We start from the raw sequence: 16,106 nt of genomic DNA on the forward strand, positions 1-16,106 counted from the left end.
TCATTGGGTGGGATCTAGACTGAGGAAAAAGAGAGTAAATAGCAAATCTGATGAAAGCAAACGAGACTTTTAAAACTGCTTCAGTTCAGTTTCTAGAGGTGGCAACTTGAGTAAGTAGTTTACTTAAATATGAACTATTTTGTCCTGGCCATTGCTTTCAGTAACACTTCCCTCCATTTTGTACATTTTAATTTCACTTGACTTAAAGATATTTTTTAAATTTAAAATGAATATGTTCCGAATGCAATGCAATACTGTTGGGAATGAAGTATTATTCATGCAGGGACAGGGGAGAAGCAAAATGAACGTTAATCTTGTTTCGTGGATTATAGCATACACCATTGTTGGGAGAGGGAGGAGAAAGGAGAACTTGATGGCTAGAGGACTGGTAAAAGTGATAAGGTATGTTTTGTTTTGTTTTGTTTTTTTTTAACCTCAGGGTTGCCAGAAAAAACTCCAGTTAGGTCAGTAGCTATTTGAAAGCTTACCATCTGAAGACTTTTAAATGGCTTATGTGACGTGATGGTCTCAGTCCAGGTCTCAGTAGATAGGTGCCTATGTTATCCTCACCACTACATTATTAGGGCCCTACCAAATTCAGAGCCATGAAAAACGCATCACGGACTGTGAAATCTGGTCTTTTGTGTGCTTTTACCCTATACTGATTTTATGGGGGAGACCAGAGTGTCTCAAATTGGGGGTCCTGATTGAAAAGGGACTCGTGGGGATCACAAGCTTATTCTAGGGGGGGTCGCTGTGCTGCCACCCTTACTTCTGTGCTGCCTTCAGAGCTGAACGGCCAGAGAGCAGCAGCTGTTGGCTGGGTGCCCAGGTCTGAAGGCAGCACCCTGCCAGCTGCAGTGCAGAAGTGAGGGTGGCAATGCCATACCATGCCTCCCTTGCTGCTGCCTTCAGAGCTGGGCAGCTGGAGAGTGGCAGCTGCTGACTGAGGGCCCAGCTCTGCAGGCAGCAGCACAGAAGTAAGAGTGGTAGTACCATACCATGCCATCTTTACTTCTACGCTGCTGCTGGCAGCGACTCTGCCTTCAGAGCTGTACTCTCGGCCAGCAGCCGCCGCTCTCCAGCTGCCCGGCTCTGAAGGCAGCACCACCGCCTGCAGCAGCGCAGAAGTAAGGGTAGCAGTACTACAAACTCCACCCCCTACTATTCCTCCCCCCCCCCCCACCCCTTTTTGGGTCAAGACTCCTACAATTACAAGACCCTGAAATTTCAGATTTAAATAGCTGAAATGAAATTTACAATTTTTAAAATCCTACGACTCTGAAATTGACCAAAATGGATGTGAATTTGGTAGGGCCCTACGCATTATGTATGCTACAGAACTGTGTGTGAACGTTACACTGCCACTGCTTGTACTGTTTATCTACTTTTATAGCCCACTGAGTGCCTGTATTGCAACCGTATAGTTCGGGGGTGGCCAAACTGTGGTTCACAAGCCACATGTGGCTCTTTTACCGTTAAAGGGTGGCTCAGGGAGCTCCCCCAGGCCCCTTCCCCCATTCTCCACCTACAGGACTGAGGCGGGAGGGGAAAGCTCAGGACCTCTGCCTTGCAGTGGGGTGGTGCAGTAAGGGCTTCTGCCCAGTGGGGAGGTGGGGTCTCAGGGCTTCATCACTATGGGGCTCACCTGCCAGGGCTTGGCACTTCAGCAGGAGCAGGGCTGAAGCCCTGAGCCCCGGCAGGCATGCCCCAGCTCTCAAACTTCTGAAGATTTTCATATGCCGCTTGGAGGGCCATTAAGTTTGGCCACCCCTGGTATAGTTCTTGATGATTGTGTACACACAGAGCATTTCAGATGAGTGTTGTCAGTAGGATTAAAGGGACATCAAGGCTTCTTTTAAAAACACCCCCTCCTCTCTCTCTTTTTTTTTTTTTTTTTTTTTTTTTTGTTCACCCTTAAATTTAAGTAACTAGTAACTTCTAAGATTATACTAACTGAAATAGATTAGAGGACAGAAACTATTCCTCCCCCGCCCCCCGGCTTACTTTGTGCATTTGATGTGACTGTGTACAGTCAGTTTCACTGTTTCCTTGTTACTTGGCCTCCCCTGTTGCAGTGAGACACAGAGCAACCTGGAAGAGAAACTTAAACCAATGTAAAACAATTGGCAGGGAGACTTGGGCAGGTGGTGTGCTTAAATTTTTTTTGTTTGTTTTTTTTTGTTTTTCACATGGACTTCAAGCACATCTGTAAATGTGAATTAGTTTTTCCTTACGCTGCTTAACCTGATCGTATATATATGTACGCTTATGCTTATTTAATAAATAAATAAATAAAAAAGTAAAAACCTTTATCCTGTTTAGCCCTCCTTTTTTTGTAGGGATATACAGTTCATTCAGACGAAGTAAACAGACTTTTTCTAGATATTTACTGCCTAGAGAGAGAGTGTTATCTCAAGCCCACTCATTTTAAAGCTTGAAAATACTATACTTAAAATTTTGCTTTGCGTCCATCATCCTGGAAACCAGCATCCTTTCAGGCTGTAGTCTGCTGGATGGCAGTTTTCATGTCCTTGGGCTTGAGGTTCTTTTTCTTCATGCTGTGCTTCTGAGAGTAGAAGGGTAAGATTGGTTTAAAAAACCTCCAGCAAAGCAGCGTTGCCAGCCCTCATGATATTTTATTACTTAAAGCCACAGTTCCTGGTGACAGGTGATGTGGTGATCTCAGCATTCATTTAAGAAGGAGAAAAAGGGGTTGTTTCTTGCCCTCGTGGTTGCAGAGAAAAGCTTGAAATTTTGATGAGTGCACCTCAAAGGCTCAAAAACCAGAAGATTTTTTTGGGGGTTTTTTTTTTAAGACACTCTCATGAAGTTTGGGGGCCTGATTCATGACTTTTGAGAGTGGTGATTTTTGGTAAAGGATTTGCTGCAGGTTTCCTTCAAACAAAGTCTTGCCAAATTTTGCTATTGTCCTGGCAGAGACTGCTGCTCCGTGCTTTGCTTCTTTCTGTGCTTATTCCATCAATGAGGGGTAACTTCTTTCATAGAACCAATCTTTTGTTCGTTTCCAAAGACAATTGCAGGTGCAAAGATTAAATAACTTTTTTATTAGGATCTATGGAACATCTCTCAAGGTCGTTAATGCCTTGAACTATTTTCATCTGAGAATGTCAGAGTTAGTATTTTGGTAGAATTGAAAAGAGGAAATGTGTTTCTTCACCAGTTGATCGCCTGATGAAGAAGGAAGGCAGCCAGTCCAAACAACTAGGTTAAAGTTTCAAAAGAGAAATATTTCAGCGATTTATAGCGATTATGACTATTTTTAATTGAAGAAACTTAATTTTCATGGCAAACAGAACTTTGTATCCCCATAAAACATAAATTCTAGAAACTTAAACCAGCTGAGCAGTTCCTCTATACAGAGAACAACATTGGAGTTTGACTTGAGTGCTCTATATACTTGGGGTTAAGATTTTTCTGGTGTCTGTGCTAGCTTGACTTCCTGTTCCTGCTGTTTGTCTTGTGGTAGCTTCTAGAGGTCTTAACTAGATTTGGCCCCCATCGTTCTAGGCACTGTACAATCACATAGCAAATGCCCCAATTACTCAAAACTTAATGAAAACACCTGGGACTGTGTGTGTGGTTTTTGTTCTTCTCTTGGCATGAAGAAGGTGATATCTGTTGGATCATTTCTAAAACTGCAACCTGCTGTTGTCTGGGCAAACATTAGCAACTTGTTTAATCTGTTTCCACAAAGTGCTCTTCTAGAATGTGCCTAAACTAGGAAAACTGGGACCTGTATTGCTCCACAAAAGACAGCAACAGTGGAGGCTATGCAGTAAAGAGAGTTCAGATCTGTGTTTTTAGCCTTGTCTTAAGAACTGTTTAAAGAGAAGCCTGGCACTGTTGAAGCTAGAATGAAAATTATGAATGTTAATTCCAAAATCTCTGTCAAACTTCTCATTCATTTGTACAAATATAATGGTGTATTAAACTGAGTATGTAAGGGACTTTTGAAAGCTGTTCTGAATTTAAACCCATTAAGTCCTCCCTATGCCTTCAAGATGATGTAAATTTGCCTTTATTTTGCAAGATACATACCACTTGCATTTGATTATTACTACATAGTTAGTCTTGGGAGACTGTCTCAGGATTTCCCTAACTGAGGAGTCTATTCTCCCTCTGTGCATAAACTCCCATTAATGTTAATGAGAGTTGCATGCCCATTGGGGGCAGAACAGACCCCCACAGAAAGCATCAAGTTTTACCCAATATTCTCCAGGTAACTAAATATCATCCACCTTCTTCTCCTTTACTCTTAATGTCCAGAACAATTTAGTTCAGCCAGAAGTGTTTTTGGTGGGTTTTTTGTGTGTGTGTGTGTGTGTGTATGTGGTTGTGGTGCTTGTACATTTTAAAAAAAAGAGAGAGATTTTACATATGGCTGACGAAGTACTTTTTCCCCCTCTCCCCCTCCAAATTTTGTACAATGTCTTTTATTTAGAAAGATTTTATATTAAACTTATCCCAGGCCTTTTAAAGATGACTTGCATTTGGATATCTGGAAAATTGAACACTTGTGGTACAATTTAGAATCCACTTATTTAAGAATAGAAACTTTTGGATATTGGTATTTTGAATTGGCCTAAAAGTGTATTCGTTCTTGCATGTCATAATCAATGCTTGTACGTATCCTACAGGCATTCCGTTCTGAAATTCAAAATCTAGGTTACTAACATATACCATATTCAAACATAGGGATAATTCACACACCATCTATCTTTTAGGTTTGTTCCTGCCAAGGAGAATTATTTTCATTAATTGAACAACAATCAATATCAGACTGAGCTGGGGGTGCGGGTTACCTTTTCATAACACAAATACTTAATTAACATTGTTTAAGATTGCACATGCTATTCAGTAATAATAAAGTAACCACTTTATGCAAAATGGTTCTCTGGAGCCAAAGATTTGAGATAAAGGGAAAGAATACTTAAAATAGATCCTGGTCTGATTCAGAGTGCCTGTAACATGCAGTCTGTTTTAATGAAGGTCTTTAATCTTCATTTTTTAATGTGGTAGGTGAAACTAGATGCTCTCCCAGCAGAGTATGGCTGTCTGGTCACACGTAAGCTGTCTAAATTTGCTATTGAAATGATTGTATGTTAGAATTTGACTAGTGTTGTTACAAATAAACTTGCTATAAACGTTCATAACTGTATTCTTTTTATGATTTTAGTATATACCAGAATTCATTTGAGACTGGATCTTAGTGGATATCTGTTCTTTAGACACAACCCTTAAGGAACAAAGGTTTCATCGAGAATGAGTTGGTGCAGACTAGATTAGTTATGAATACTTGTATAATCCTGATAGCATGCTAAATTCTGATATTGACACACTCTTATGGATACATTTGTAGTTTTAAGCCGTAACAATGGTTGATAGACTAACATTTTCTAGTGGTTTTGGAGGAAAATAAGAGACAGTGGTTATTTGTAGGAAAATGAAGTGGTTGGGGGAAAAAAACTCCCTTTCTCAAGAGCATGCTTTTGACCATTTGAAATGCAGACCCTGAATTATTGCAATAGGTGCAAAGATTCATTTCTGTATCTTTCCTTTCCCTATCTGTAGACTACTACCCCAAAACAAAGTTGGGCATAAAGACTGGAAATACCTGTTCTTAGAAGCACCATTTAAAAAAAGTAATTGATGCACGAGATTTTATTGTAAATTTGAGATCACTTAAAGAGCTATATAGAAATCAGCCATTTAACCTTTGAAATGGTGCAGAGTTTATTGTGCAGTTAAAGTCCAATACCATTAAGCTTTGTGGTTAATGTTTGTTCTGTTACGTTGCCTGTGTTTGCCAGGGTTTGATCAGACTGTGTTGAACTGCAAAGCTGCATGTATGGTAAGATGCTCGTTCCTGAAAGTATTCGGATATTTCTGAACACAGAAAAACAAGTATCTCCTTAGCTCAAACATTTTCATAACACATGGTGGTTGTTAAACTTGTAAAGAGCAACAACTGCAGTGCCCTTATTCCAGACCAATACTTGTAAATTGTTTCTTTCAGGGTGGATTTGATTTAAATCAATAGTCAGGAAGATTTGATTTAATCATGGATTTCTACATAAAAGTGCATTCTTGTTGGTTGGTATAACCTTAATACATATTCTTCACAACTCAGAGATAGATGTAGGTTTCATTTTTAGAAGGTACACACTATACAATCTGAAAAGTTTTCAGAATAAATCACTTTAAGGTTAGTTTTACAGCTATATTAGAAAATGAATGATTGTTTGGTTATTTCATTTACCAAAGGTAATTGAAGCAGATAGTTCACCGTCCAATGACTTCGTAAATATCTCCAGTTCAACAGGTTAATCATTAATATTTGGAGGATTTTCTTGCCATGCTGTGTTAGGAGAACATCACCAGACAGACATGTAAATTGTTTTATTTAACTAAAACAACAACGTTATGTATTCTGGATTTTTTTCTTCATCATCAAACATATAATATTTTAACTAAACAAGCGTATGAATTTTTGAATTTAGTTAAACATTCAATTTTTTTTAAAATCAGGTTTGTTTTTGTTAAAATTGTTTTTAACTAAAATAGTTAAAGGAAATATTTAAAAAACAAATTAAATTGACTGTGTCAGCCAGGTCAACATGAGAAACTTAAAATATTGGCTTCTGCAGCTAACTCAGTCGTCTTCACCTTCATTTTCCTGTTTGTTCATAATCTGGAAAAGAAGAACAAGCTTTCCTGCTTTTTCAGATCTCAAATAATTTCTCAGTTTGGAATGAATTATTCCAAAGGAAGAAAATATTCTTTCTACACCGGCAGAAGAAGCTATTGCTGTTAAAAGTGAAATTATCACTTCAACAGTCTCTGAATCCAAGTGCTTAAGTGCTTATAGCTTAAGTGATTTCCACCAGTTCACTGGTTTTGACTTTCTCTAAAACATCATCAGCAAACATATATTCCTTGAATCGTTCACCCTAAGCGCTGAAGTTTGTTTATAGTTGGCATTATGGAGGGATGATTGCTGGATGCATTTTATCAAAAAAATTCGATTTAAATTAAAAAAAATTTTTTTTTAAATCATTGATTTTTATCCACCCTGGTTTCTTTAGTGGATTACTGTATTTTCTAGTTGGCTTTTAAAGCAAATATCTGTGTTTTTGAAATTCTTTAAATAGCAGTTACTAATAAACTTAAACCTCTGAAGACTAGGAAATACAGAGTTAAAGTAATGTCTCTCAAACAACAGTCTCCCACAACCATAAATATAACGGCTCCCTGGAGCTCTCAACAGGCATTTGTGGGAGAGTGGGGGAAGAAACGAAACAAACCTGATCTATCCCTAACAAAATCAGCTACTTCCAGTGGTGTGCTGTGTAGTGTCCAACACAATTCTCTAGTCATTCCTCTTCTTATATGTTCACTGAACCTAACTGCGTTAGATCGAACTGCCTTGATCCAGAAAGTCATTGCGGCAAGTTGCCAGAGCTCATGTTGCCATCTGAGGAGATGTTTAAGTGCAACTGGAATTGGGGATTCTTCTCCCCTACCCCAAATTGTTATGCAGGAGGTTTGCATAGATGATCACAATGGCCCTATTGGTTCTAAAAATCTAAGAATGTGGATTTCTGAAAGGTGTGGGTGTGTGTTTTGTTTTAAACCTCTGTACTTTCATGGCTACCACTATCGCCTCCAGAGACTTTATTTATTTATTTATTTATTTATTACCATAGCATCTAGGAGCACTAGTGATGGACCAGGACTCCACTGTGGTAGGTGTACAAACGCAGACCAGGTATGTCAAGAAGATAAGGGAACAGAAAATTGCCTCATGCTGTTCACGCTCTTGCATATTCTTGGTGCACACCAGAACTTCACACCTGTGCTCATTCACTGGTTGCTGTGCACCCTCTCTGCCACATGGTCTTCCCTGTTGCTGTGGGAGTGCTAACTGTTTGCTGCCACATACATCACCGTGTGCCACACAAGTGTGTCAGAGCTAACTGAAGGCAGAGGAAATCCGAAGGATAGAGACTAGTAGATGTTTATGTGGCAAGTCATGGGTTTGTTCTTAGTAGATCAAGTGATTTGAGCATAGTTTAGCCTTAGCTAGCTTGTGTTCACTAAGCCTGACCTAAATTTCTATTTACTTTATTCTATTCACGACAAGGTCCACGTGGTTTTCCCCTCACAACTCTTCACCCTCTGTGCTGTCTTCCGCGTGCTTGGGGAGGGTACAGTCCTGAGAGCTCTCACAGGGACTTGTTGGGCTGCATTGCTCAAACAGGACTGAGTTAAGGTGACATTACCTTAATTCTCTTTCCTGGGTTTCAGAGGTTTATGCTTAGCCTCCCTCCAATTCTGTAATGGCACATGGCAAGATTAGGTAACCTTAACACTGATCTAACAAAGTTCGTTGGTAGGGAATATTACTAGGTCTTTCAGGAGCCTTTGGTACTGTTGACCCTGAGATGCTTTTATCATGGTATGACTGAGGAAATATTTTAAAGTAGCTCTACTTATTTCAGTTGGAGGGATCCCAGAACAGGGTGATAGGTAACTTTATCTTCCCAGAGGGCTCTCTGTCCCCCTTGTCACTTCTTGTCCTAATTGGTGTGTGAGAACTTGCTTCAGTGTCATCAGTATGTTTATGATGATCATCTTTATCAGTTATGGGGGCTGTAGGGGAGAGAGTTCTTTACTCTTCCAGTATTTTGGCAGAGAACAGGATCTGGATTAAATGTAGCTACCTTAAACTCATACCAGATAAAGAAAAAGTGGTAAGCATTTTGAGATGGCAAGATGCCTTCATTTACTTGCCATATGTAGATCTGATTGGATTTGTAATTGTTTCAGGACTCTCTGATAGAAACCGTGTCCAGAAATTCCTTTCCTTTCCTCTGGGGCTAAAACATTGTGCCCTTACACTCAAACACAGATGTTGGCCATAGACACCTGTTGTTTTGCTACCTCTGTAGCTTCTCAACATGCTGTCCCTGGGACTAATTTGTGAAGGGGACTGAGATTTCAGCGAATACTCCTCCTGCCTTTCTGAGTGCATTTTTCTATGTACTCAGAAGTGGTTGTTAATAGGCTCCAAGATGAAACTGAAGGTGCTGATCCCTGTCTTTAAAACAAAAACAAAACACCGAGGGGCGCAGCTGCATGGCAGACCTCTGTTGACCATCATGCAAGGTACATTTTCATTGGTAAGCTAACTGAAGGGTGGCAAGCAAAAGGGATGGCTGGACAGACTGTTCTTGCTTGTTAACCTTCTAATTGGGAATTACCTAATCTATACCCAAGCCTAGCTATGTTGTGAAAGCACAGCCAAATTTATTTCCTTGTCCTTACCTATGCTAGTTCTCTTGTCTGGACTCCCTAAAGGTTGTGAACGGGGGAGGAAAAAAAAAATCTAGATGCCCTGTCTTTTCTCTATTATTATCATGCTGCTGGAGGTTATGATGTATTTTTGCTACCTTTACCTGGGAAATATTTTTTTTTTCTCTTGATCTCATCCATGTGCTGAGACAGTAAGGGCCACCTGAAAATGCTTGTAATAAATGTATTGTGATAATTATGGCTCTGTATCTTGTGGCCAGCTGGTTTTAGAAACTTCAGCCCAATGCAAAAGCTTCTAGGGTCAGTTAGTATTTTCATGCACTGATTCTGGACCAGAATGGACAATGACCAGACTAGAATTTTAAATTAGTCTTTTGGTAGTGATCCTTGCCTTTTGATTTGTCTGTAAAGAAAGGTGGGTTTTTTTTTTTCTCTTTCTGTTTTTGAAGAACAAATATGAATTTATTGGAGACCAAATTATTAAGATAGGCAGAGGCTTACATAAGACTTTGAAGAGTTGAGCATTGAACAGTTATATTATCCGCTACATGAGCCAGATATTTGAAAAGGAGTACTTGTGGCACTTTAGAGACTAACAGATTTATTAGAGCATAAGATTTCGTGAGCTACAGCTCACTTCATTGGATGCATTCGATGAAGTGAGCTGTAGCTCACGAAAGCTTATGCTCAGATAAATTGGTTAGTCTCTAAGGTGCCACAAGTACTCTTTTTTTTTTCTTTTTACGGATACAGATTAACGCGGCTGCTACTCTGAAACTAGATATTGTTTGGACGCTTACAGCTTCCAAGCACTTGTCTGACAGCAGAATTTGTCCACTAAATATCTTGCTTTTTTGTGGATAGGAAGACTGACTGTCTGATGGTAAATACTTTTCTTTTCTTTGCTGTGCTATGAGACTAGACTTGAAGGTTTGCTGTTAAAGAAGGAGAAGGCAGGTAATAGTGATAGGCTGTGTTTTCCAAAGCATGTTTTTCTTTCCAGCTCTTAATTTTATAGTGCGATTATTAGACAACATGGTGATAAACATTAAGGCTATTATTATTTTATCATTTATTTTATTATAAGCATAATTTTCAACTGCCTATTCGTTGTTGAGGTAAGCAGCGCATGCTAGCCAAAGTCTGAGCCAACTTGCAAGCCAGTGTTACAATTTGTGCTGTAGCAGTGTTAAGTATTTCTCTTATGTATCTGAATATCTTTTAAATTTGTTTACTCTGGAAAAAACAACAAGATTAATATTGTTTCTCTAGATAATTTATATTGGCTATGCTAATAAAATATACAGTGAATGTTACTTAATAGATCAGTTGTCAACTACTTTTAGGCCTCGTGCTTCTTGGATTAACTGTAAGTGGTTAGTGTGTCGTCCCCTCCCCCCCCCCCCCCCACTGCATTCTATGACATTCGAGAAATTCATAGTGGAGCAAATGTCATTTATGCTGTAAATGAACCCTGGCGTTGACATATTTCAAGAATAAAAGGTTAATAGACATAAAAATTAAACATCACCATAAAGGTTTTCCTTTTTCCTTTGCATTGTAGAAGAGGAAGATGGCATATGGGAGAATGGACTGTCTTACGAATGTCGCACTCTGCTTTTCAAAGCAGTTCACAACCTGCTGGAGAGGTGTCTAATGAACCGGAATTTTGTGCGCATTGGGAAATGGTTTGTGAAGCCTTATGAGAAAGATGAAAAACCTATAAATAAAAGGTAGGCTATCTTATCTCTCAATTTTGTTTCACTGCTTAATTTACTGCTTAGGGTAGTGGATTTTTAACTGCATACTGAGAAGGAAATGGTTCATTGGCATGGTCTCATACTTTCTGTGCATGCTCTGTGGTATAAGTTGGTGTGGGACCATGGGTCCTGTGTCTTCCTGGGCCCCACTTCTGCACATTTGTTGAAATTTCCTTATACGAGAATCTGCCTGTGTTGCTGTTCTTGCATACTGGGTATCAGGTTTGATTCTCAAAAGAGAAGACAATGTCTTGATGTTTGCCTGCCCTCTCAAAAACAGCAGCAGATCTCTCCTGTACTGCTTTTCTTTCCCCCACCATGTATGGATTTTTGGGCAATCAGGACGAGAGTAGATAAAGGTGAAGCAGAGACTTCCAGAAAGGAATAGGAAAAAAGGGGTGGTGGGGTACACAAATAATGTAACTGGCCTGTTTCAGAGTTAAGGACAACACTGATACCTTTTTCTCTGGGCAAGTAGCTTCTGGGTCTGGGGAGCATTTTAAAGACCGGACCTGGGAAAAGGATAAGCCACGCATAGCTCTCTAGCCTGAGGCATTTGAAGAGGAAGCCACTTCCAGCACTCCTTTGCCAGAGAGAGCAGTGTGTGTGTGGGAAGGTGTTCTACTAGAAGGATGCACAGAATTTCATGGATGAGGACAGAAAAAAGACAATTTTGATCTTGGCTGGAGCAGTTTTTCAGCATGGTTCAAACAATGGCTTCACCCTGTCAATGTTACGTAGCAGTCAATAGCAAAACAAGGTTAGAAAGTAGGCTGCTTTCTCCATTCATAATTTTAGGCTTTTCTGATGCCTGTTTGTTACTTCTTCTGTGCTGATGTGCTCTACTCAAAATTTTTGAATTTGTCCGTCAGCTGTAGGCATCCTTTCCTCTTCTGTTCCATACTATTCAACCTAAACTTCTGCTCGCTCTGAGGCATCCTTGCCCTCTTCCTTTCTCCTGTTTGCTGGCAATAGGATCTGTAGAACATTGGTAAAGAGTGTATTTTTAAGCAGTTAGGTGAGTGTTGTCTTGGTGAGCTATGGGCACGGCCAGTGGTGAGGAATGGTAATTCCAAGGGCCATTTGAGTCTGTCTTCAGTTATGCTATTGCACCTTTGACCATAATCCAGTAAAAGTTGTCAAAGTGATGTGTAATGATCACTAACTTTATGTATCAGCTGGAAAAACTAATGGAAGCACCTGTATAACAGCAGTGAAATGGCTAAAGTTTTGACTAACCAATTTCTGTTAAACTTCTTTGCTTGATAATGTTGATATCTAGTAAATGCCTTACTACTGTGAAATGGGATGTAGTATACAACTTCACTGTTATAACGTGGCTAGTTTTAAAAAGTCTTGCTTAGATTAATAAGGAGAAGTGTATTTTAAGGCCTAGAATCTTCTTTTAAAAAAGCTGTGTAGGTGGAAACCCCTAGACTAAGCTCTAAAATCATAGGAGTCATTACTGTTTTTTCTGCTGGATCAAGTACTATTTCTTTGAGAGGTGTGAGAAGAAGAAGAAATTGTTATGTAGCCTTGATAACAATAGGCAAATGTAAGTAGTCTACCTGATAATCTGAAAGCTACCTGGCACAGTAACTTTTTGATGTGAGAAGAACGGAATAGTTTTCAGGAAAATTTGTGTCCAGCCTCTTCCAGTATCTTTTTTCCCTATCTCATCTCTAGATTCAGACTGACCACTTATGACAGAGTAGTGCCACTCGTGCACAGGGATGATTTATATGTGGTGCATGCCGCATTCACAGAACTATTGTGATTTAAAGCACTTCTACTGAGAGGTGTAGCAGTACTTCTCTATACCTTTTCATGACTGGTTGCTAGATATCACCGCCTCCACCGCCTCCCGTGTACCTGGCTAGGCAGTTTGTGACGGTGCCTCTGATCCAGACCTTGCCAGTTACCGTACTGTTGACCTCCCGATTGGCCTACTGCTCCATGATTTACATGGGGAAACCTTTTTGAAGATCATTCAGAAACCTCAGTTTGGGATTTAGCTGCCTGCCTAACTTAGTGGTGCTTCTTGAATTGAACATCTGTGCTCCTGTCAAGGTTCCTTCCCCACTCTGAACTCTAGGGTACAGATGTGGGGACCTGCATGAAAACCCCCTAAGCTTATTTTTACCAGCTTAGGTTAAAACTTCACCAAGGTACAAACTATATTTTACCTTTTGCCCTTGGACTTCATTGCTGCCACCACCAAGCGTCTAACAAATATATAAAAGGAAAAGAGCCCTCTTGGAAACGTCTCCCCCCCCCCCCCCCCCCAAATCCTCCCAAAACCCTACACCCCCTTTCTTGGGAAAGCTTGATAAAAATCCTCATCAGTTTGCATAAGTGAACGCAGACCCAAAACCCTTGGATCTTAAGAACAATGAAAAAGCAATCAGGTTCTTAAAAGAAGAATTGTAATTGAAGAAAAAATAAAAGAATCACCTCTATAAAATCAGGATGGTAAATACCTTACAGGGTCATCAGATTCAAAACATAGAGAATCCCTCTAGGCAAAACCTTAAGTTACTAAAAGATACAAAAACAGGAATATACATTCCATTCAGCGTAGCTTATTTTATCAGCCACTTAAACAAAACAGAATCTAACGCATATCTAGCTAGATTAGTTACTAAGTTCTAAGACTCCATTCCTTTTCTGTTCCGAGCAAAAGCAACACACAGACAGAGCGAACATCACACAGACAGAGGAAAAACCTTTTGTCCCCCCCTGCCCCCCCCCCCCCCAGCTTTGAAAGTATCTTGTCTCCTCATTGGTCATTTTGGTCAGGTGCCAGCGAGGTTATCCTAGCTTCTTAACCCTTTACAGGTGGAAGGGTTTTTCCTCTGGCCAGGAGGGATTTTAAAGGTGTTTACCCTTCCCTTTATATTTATGACCACTCCATAGAATACATTTGCTACCAGTAGTTTCCAAATTCAATTCAGGTTGTTACATATGATCTGTAAAGCCCTATGTGTTTTGGGGCCTAGTTTAGGTGACAGATTTTTCTGTGTACTGTAATGGCAGTTTAGGATTAGCTTGGTTGCTTTTGCTGACAGTTTTTAGATTTAAATGTCAGCGGTATTCAGTGAAGACCTCTAGACTCTGTAACTGTATTCTCACGTAGGTCTGGCAGTCATAGTCGACTGACTGACAAGGAACCAAGCTCATCTTTTCACTGATTTTTCCACCCCCCCCCCCCCCCCCCCCCGAAGATCTGCTGCACACCCTTTAAGTAGATGGGGTGGTTCTTGTGTTGACTCAGCAAATTCTTAGTTTTGTACACTGTTACACTCCTCTTTTTCATGATTGCATCCTGATGTACATGTTCCCAGAGTGTAACTGTAGCAAAATCAGTTTAAACTAACACCAAATAAGGATTGATCTGTTCATAATATATCCCTTAAGGTCCTATGCTGATGATGCTATGGTTGTAAATGAGTAGGTGGTAAAGGAAATAACAGTTGCATGGCTTATACTCTCTCTGTCAAATTAAGTGTTACGACCTGACATCTAAAATAAATAAACCTTTTGAAAGGCTATCATTGAATAGTTTTTATTACGTAAGTTAATAATTCATTAAAAGTCTTGCCACTGAAAGCACATAAAATGATTAGCCTTTTAAATATCCTTACCTTTACTTTTGTGTCCTTCAAATCTCCTGTTGACATAGCCTTAAGGCAATAGGCTTTACATTCTCCCAAGAAAACCCCCAAACACACACTGAGGTGAGCCAACTTTCCTCTGGGTGGCACATGTGTGTAGTTTAATCACTTTAGTCTTGCCAAAGGTACAAGTGAGAATCTCTGTGCTATTAGGGTACATTGCCTCCCTATTTTTCTTCACCAGAAAACCAAGTAGCCATATGTATATTTTATAAATGTAAAACTTCCTGTGTCCTTATGAAAGACTTGAAGGAAAAAGAGTGTTATATATTCCCAATCCACAACTGCTACTTCCCTCTCGTTGGAATGCTCTGAAACTTGTCATTTTATTGGGTCTGCCTTTGTTAATAATTATTGTATGGTACTTAACATAATCATAGAATAAATCAGATTGGAGTAATTGTTAGTTAAATGTTACCCCAGGGATGATTCTTCATTGAGGACTAACTTGGTTTATTAAATAAAAGTTAAAAACAAGTACTGATGTACAATGATATGGGTCTTGTTAAATATTAGGAATAAGTACAATTTTCTGAATTTTACAGCACAAACTGCAACATCATTAAATGTTGCATTTTTTTTTTTTTGACTGAGCAGTTCTGATTAAAATGAGACTACCTATATGCAGCTCAGTTGTAAGGCATAGGAAAATGAAAACAGACTGCAAGCTTAAAAAAACTGTGTCTGTGTGTGTAAATTAGCAGTAGGACATAAATTAGCTGCACAAGGTCAACAGGTAATCCTGTTTAAATCTTACTGTCTGAATGCAGGAAACTGGATATTAATAAAATACACGTTTTACAAAAATATTGTTTGACATCATGTAAGCTAAAGAATAGAGAAGTTCATAATTGTACAACCATAAGTAGTCTTTGAAAAAAGTATTCTAGATGTAAACATTATGAAGGCTCGTAGGCTTAAAATTAGGCTACATCTTGATTTGAAAGTGTTCATGTCATAGCTCTCTGAAACTAACAGCTTACTTCATCACCCTGTTCTTGCTCAAAAGAAGAGGGCAGATGTACCAACCTAAGGGATATCATTGTCTGTGGGTATGTTCGCACACCTACAGCCATGGTGAGCCCCATTATGCTATGTTGTGTTTTTGCTGGCTGCCTAGCTGAGAAGTTACATTTGCAGTGTAATAGCAGTTACCCTAGAGGGAAATGGTTTTTGCAATGAAATGGTTCGTCTTGACTACCTTTCTTAAAGTAAGGACGGAGTGTCTTTGTTTGGGTCTTGAACACACCTTCCTGGCTGCATACCTTGTTTCTGTCTACCACCAACATCTCTGGCAGATATGGAATAGCTCCAAGATAGCAGCCCTCTTCAG

The 16,106-nt window shown here is 39.5% G+C and overlaps 1 protein-coding gene across 1 annotated transcript in view; it reads left to right on the forward strand.

Moving 5' to 3' along the window:
• MED13 (mediator complex subunit 13) overlaps positions 1–16,106 on the forward strand; it is a 78,468-nt gene that overhangs the window by 12,487 nt on the left and 49,875 nt on the right. The window contains 1 exon segment of the mRNA XM_037880840.2: positions 10,904–11,072. Within this exon segment, the coding sequence (XP_037736768.1) occupies positions 10,904–11,072 (169 nt within the window).

This window comes from Chelonia mydas, chromosome 17 (assembly GCF_015237465.2).
Source record: "Chelonia mydas isolate rCheMyd1 chromosome 17, rCheMyd1.pri.v2, whole genome shotgun sequence".
Classification (NCBI taxonomy): Eukaryota; Metazoa; Chordata; order Testudines; family Cheloniidae; genus Chelonia; species Chelonia mydas.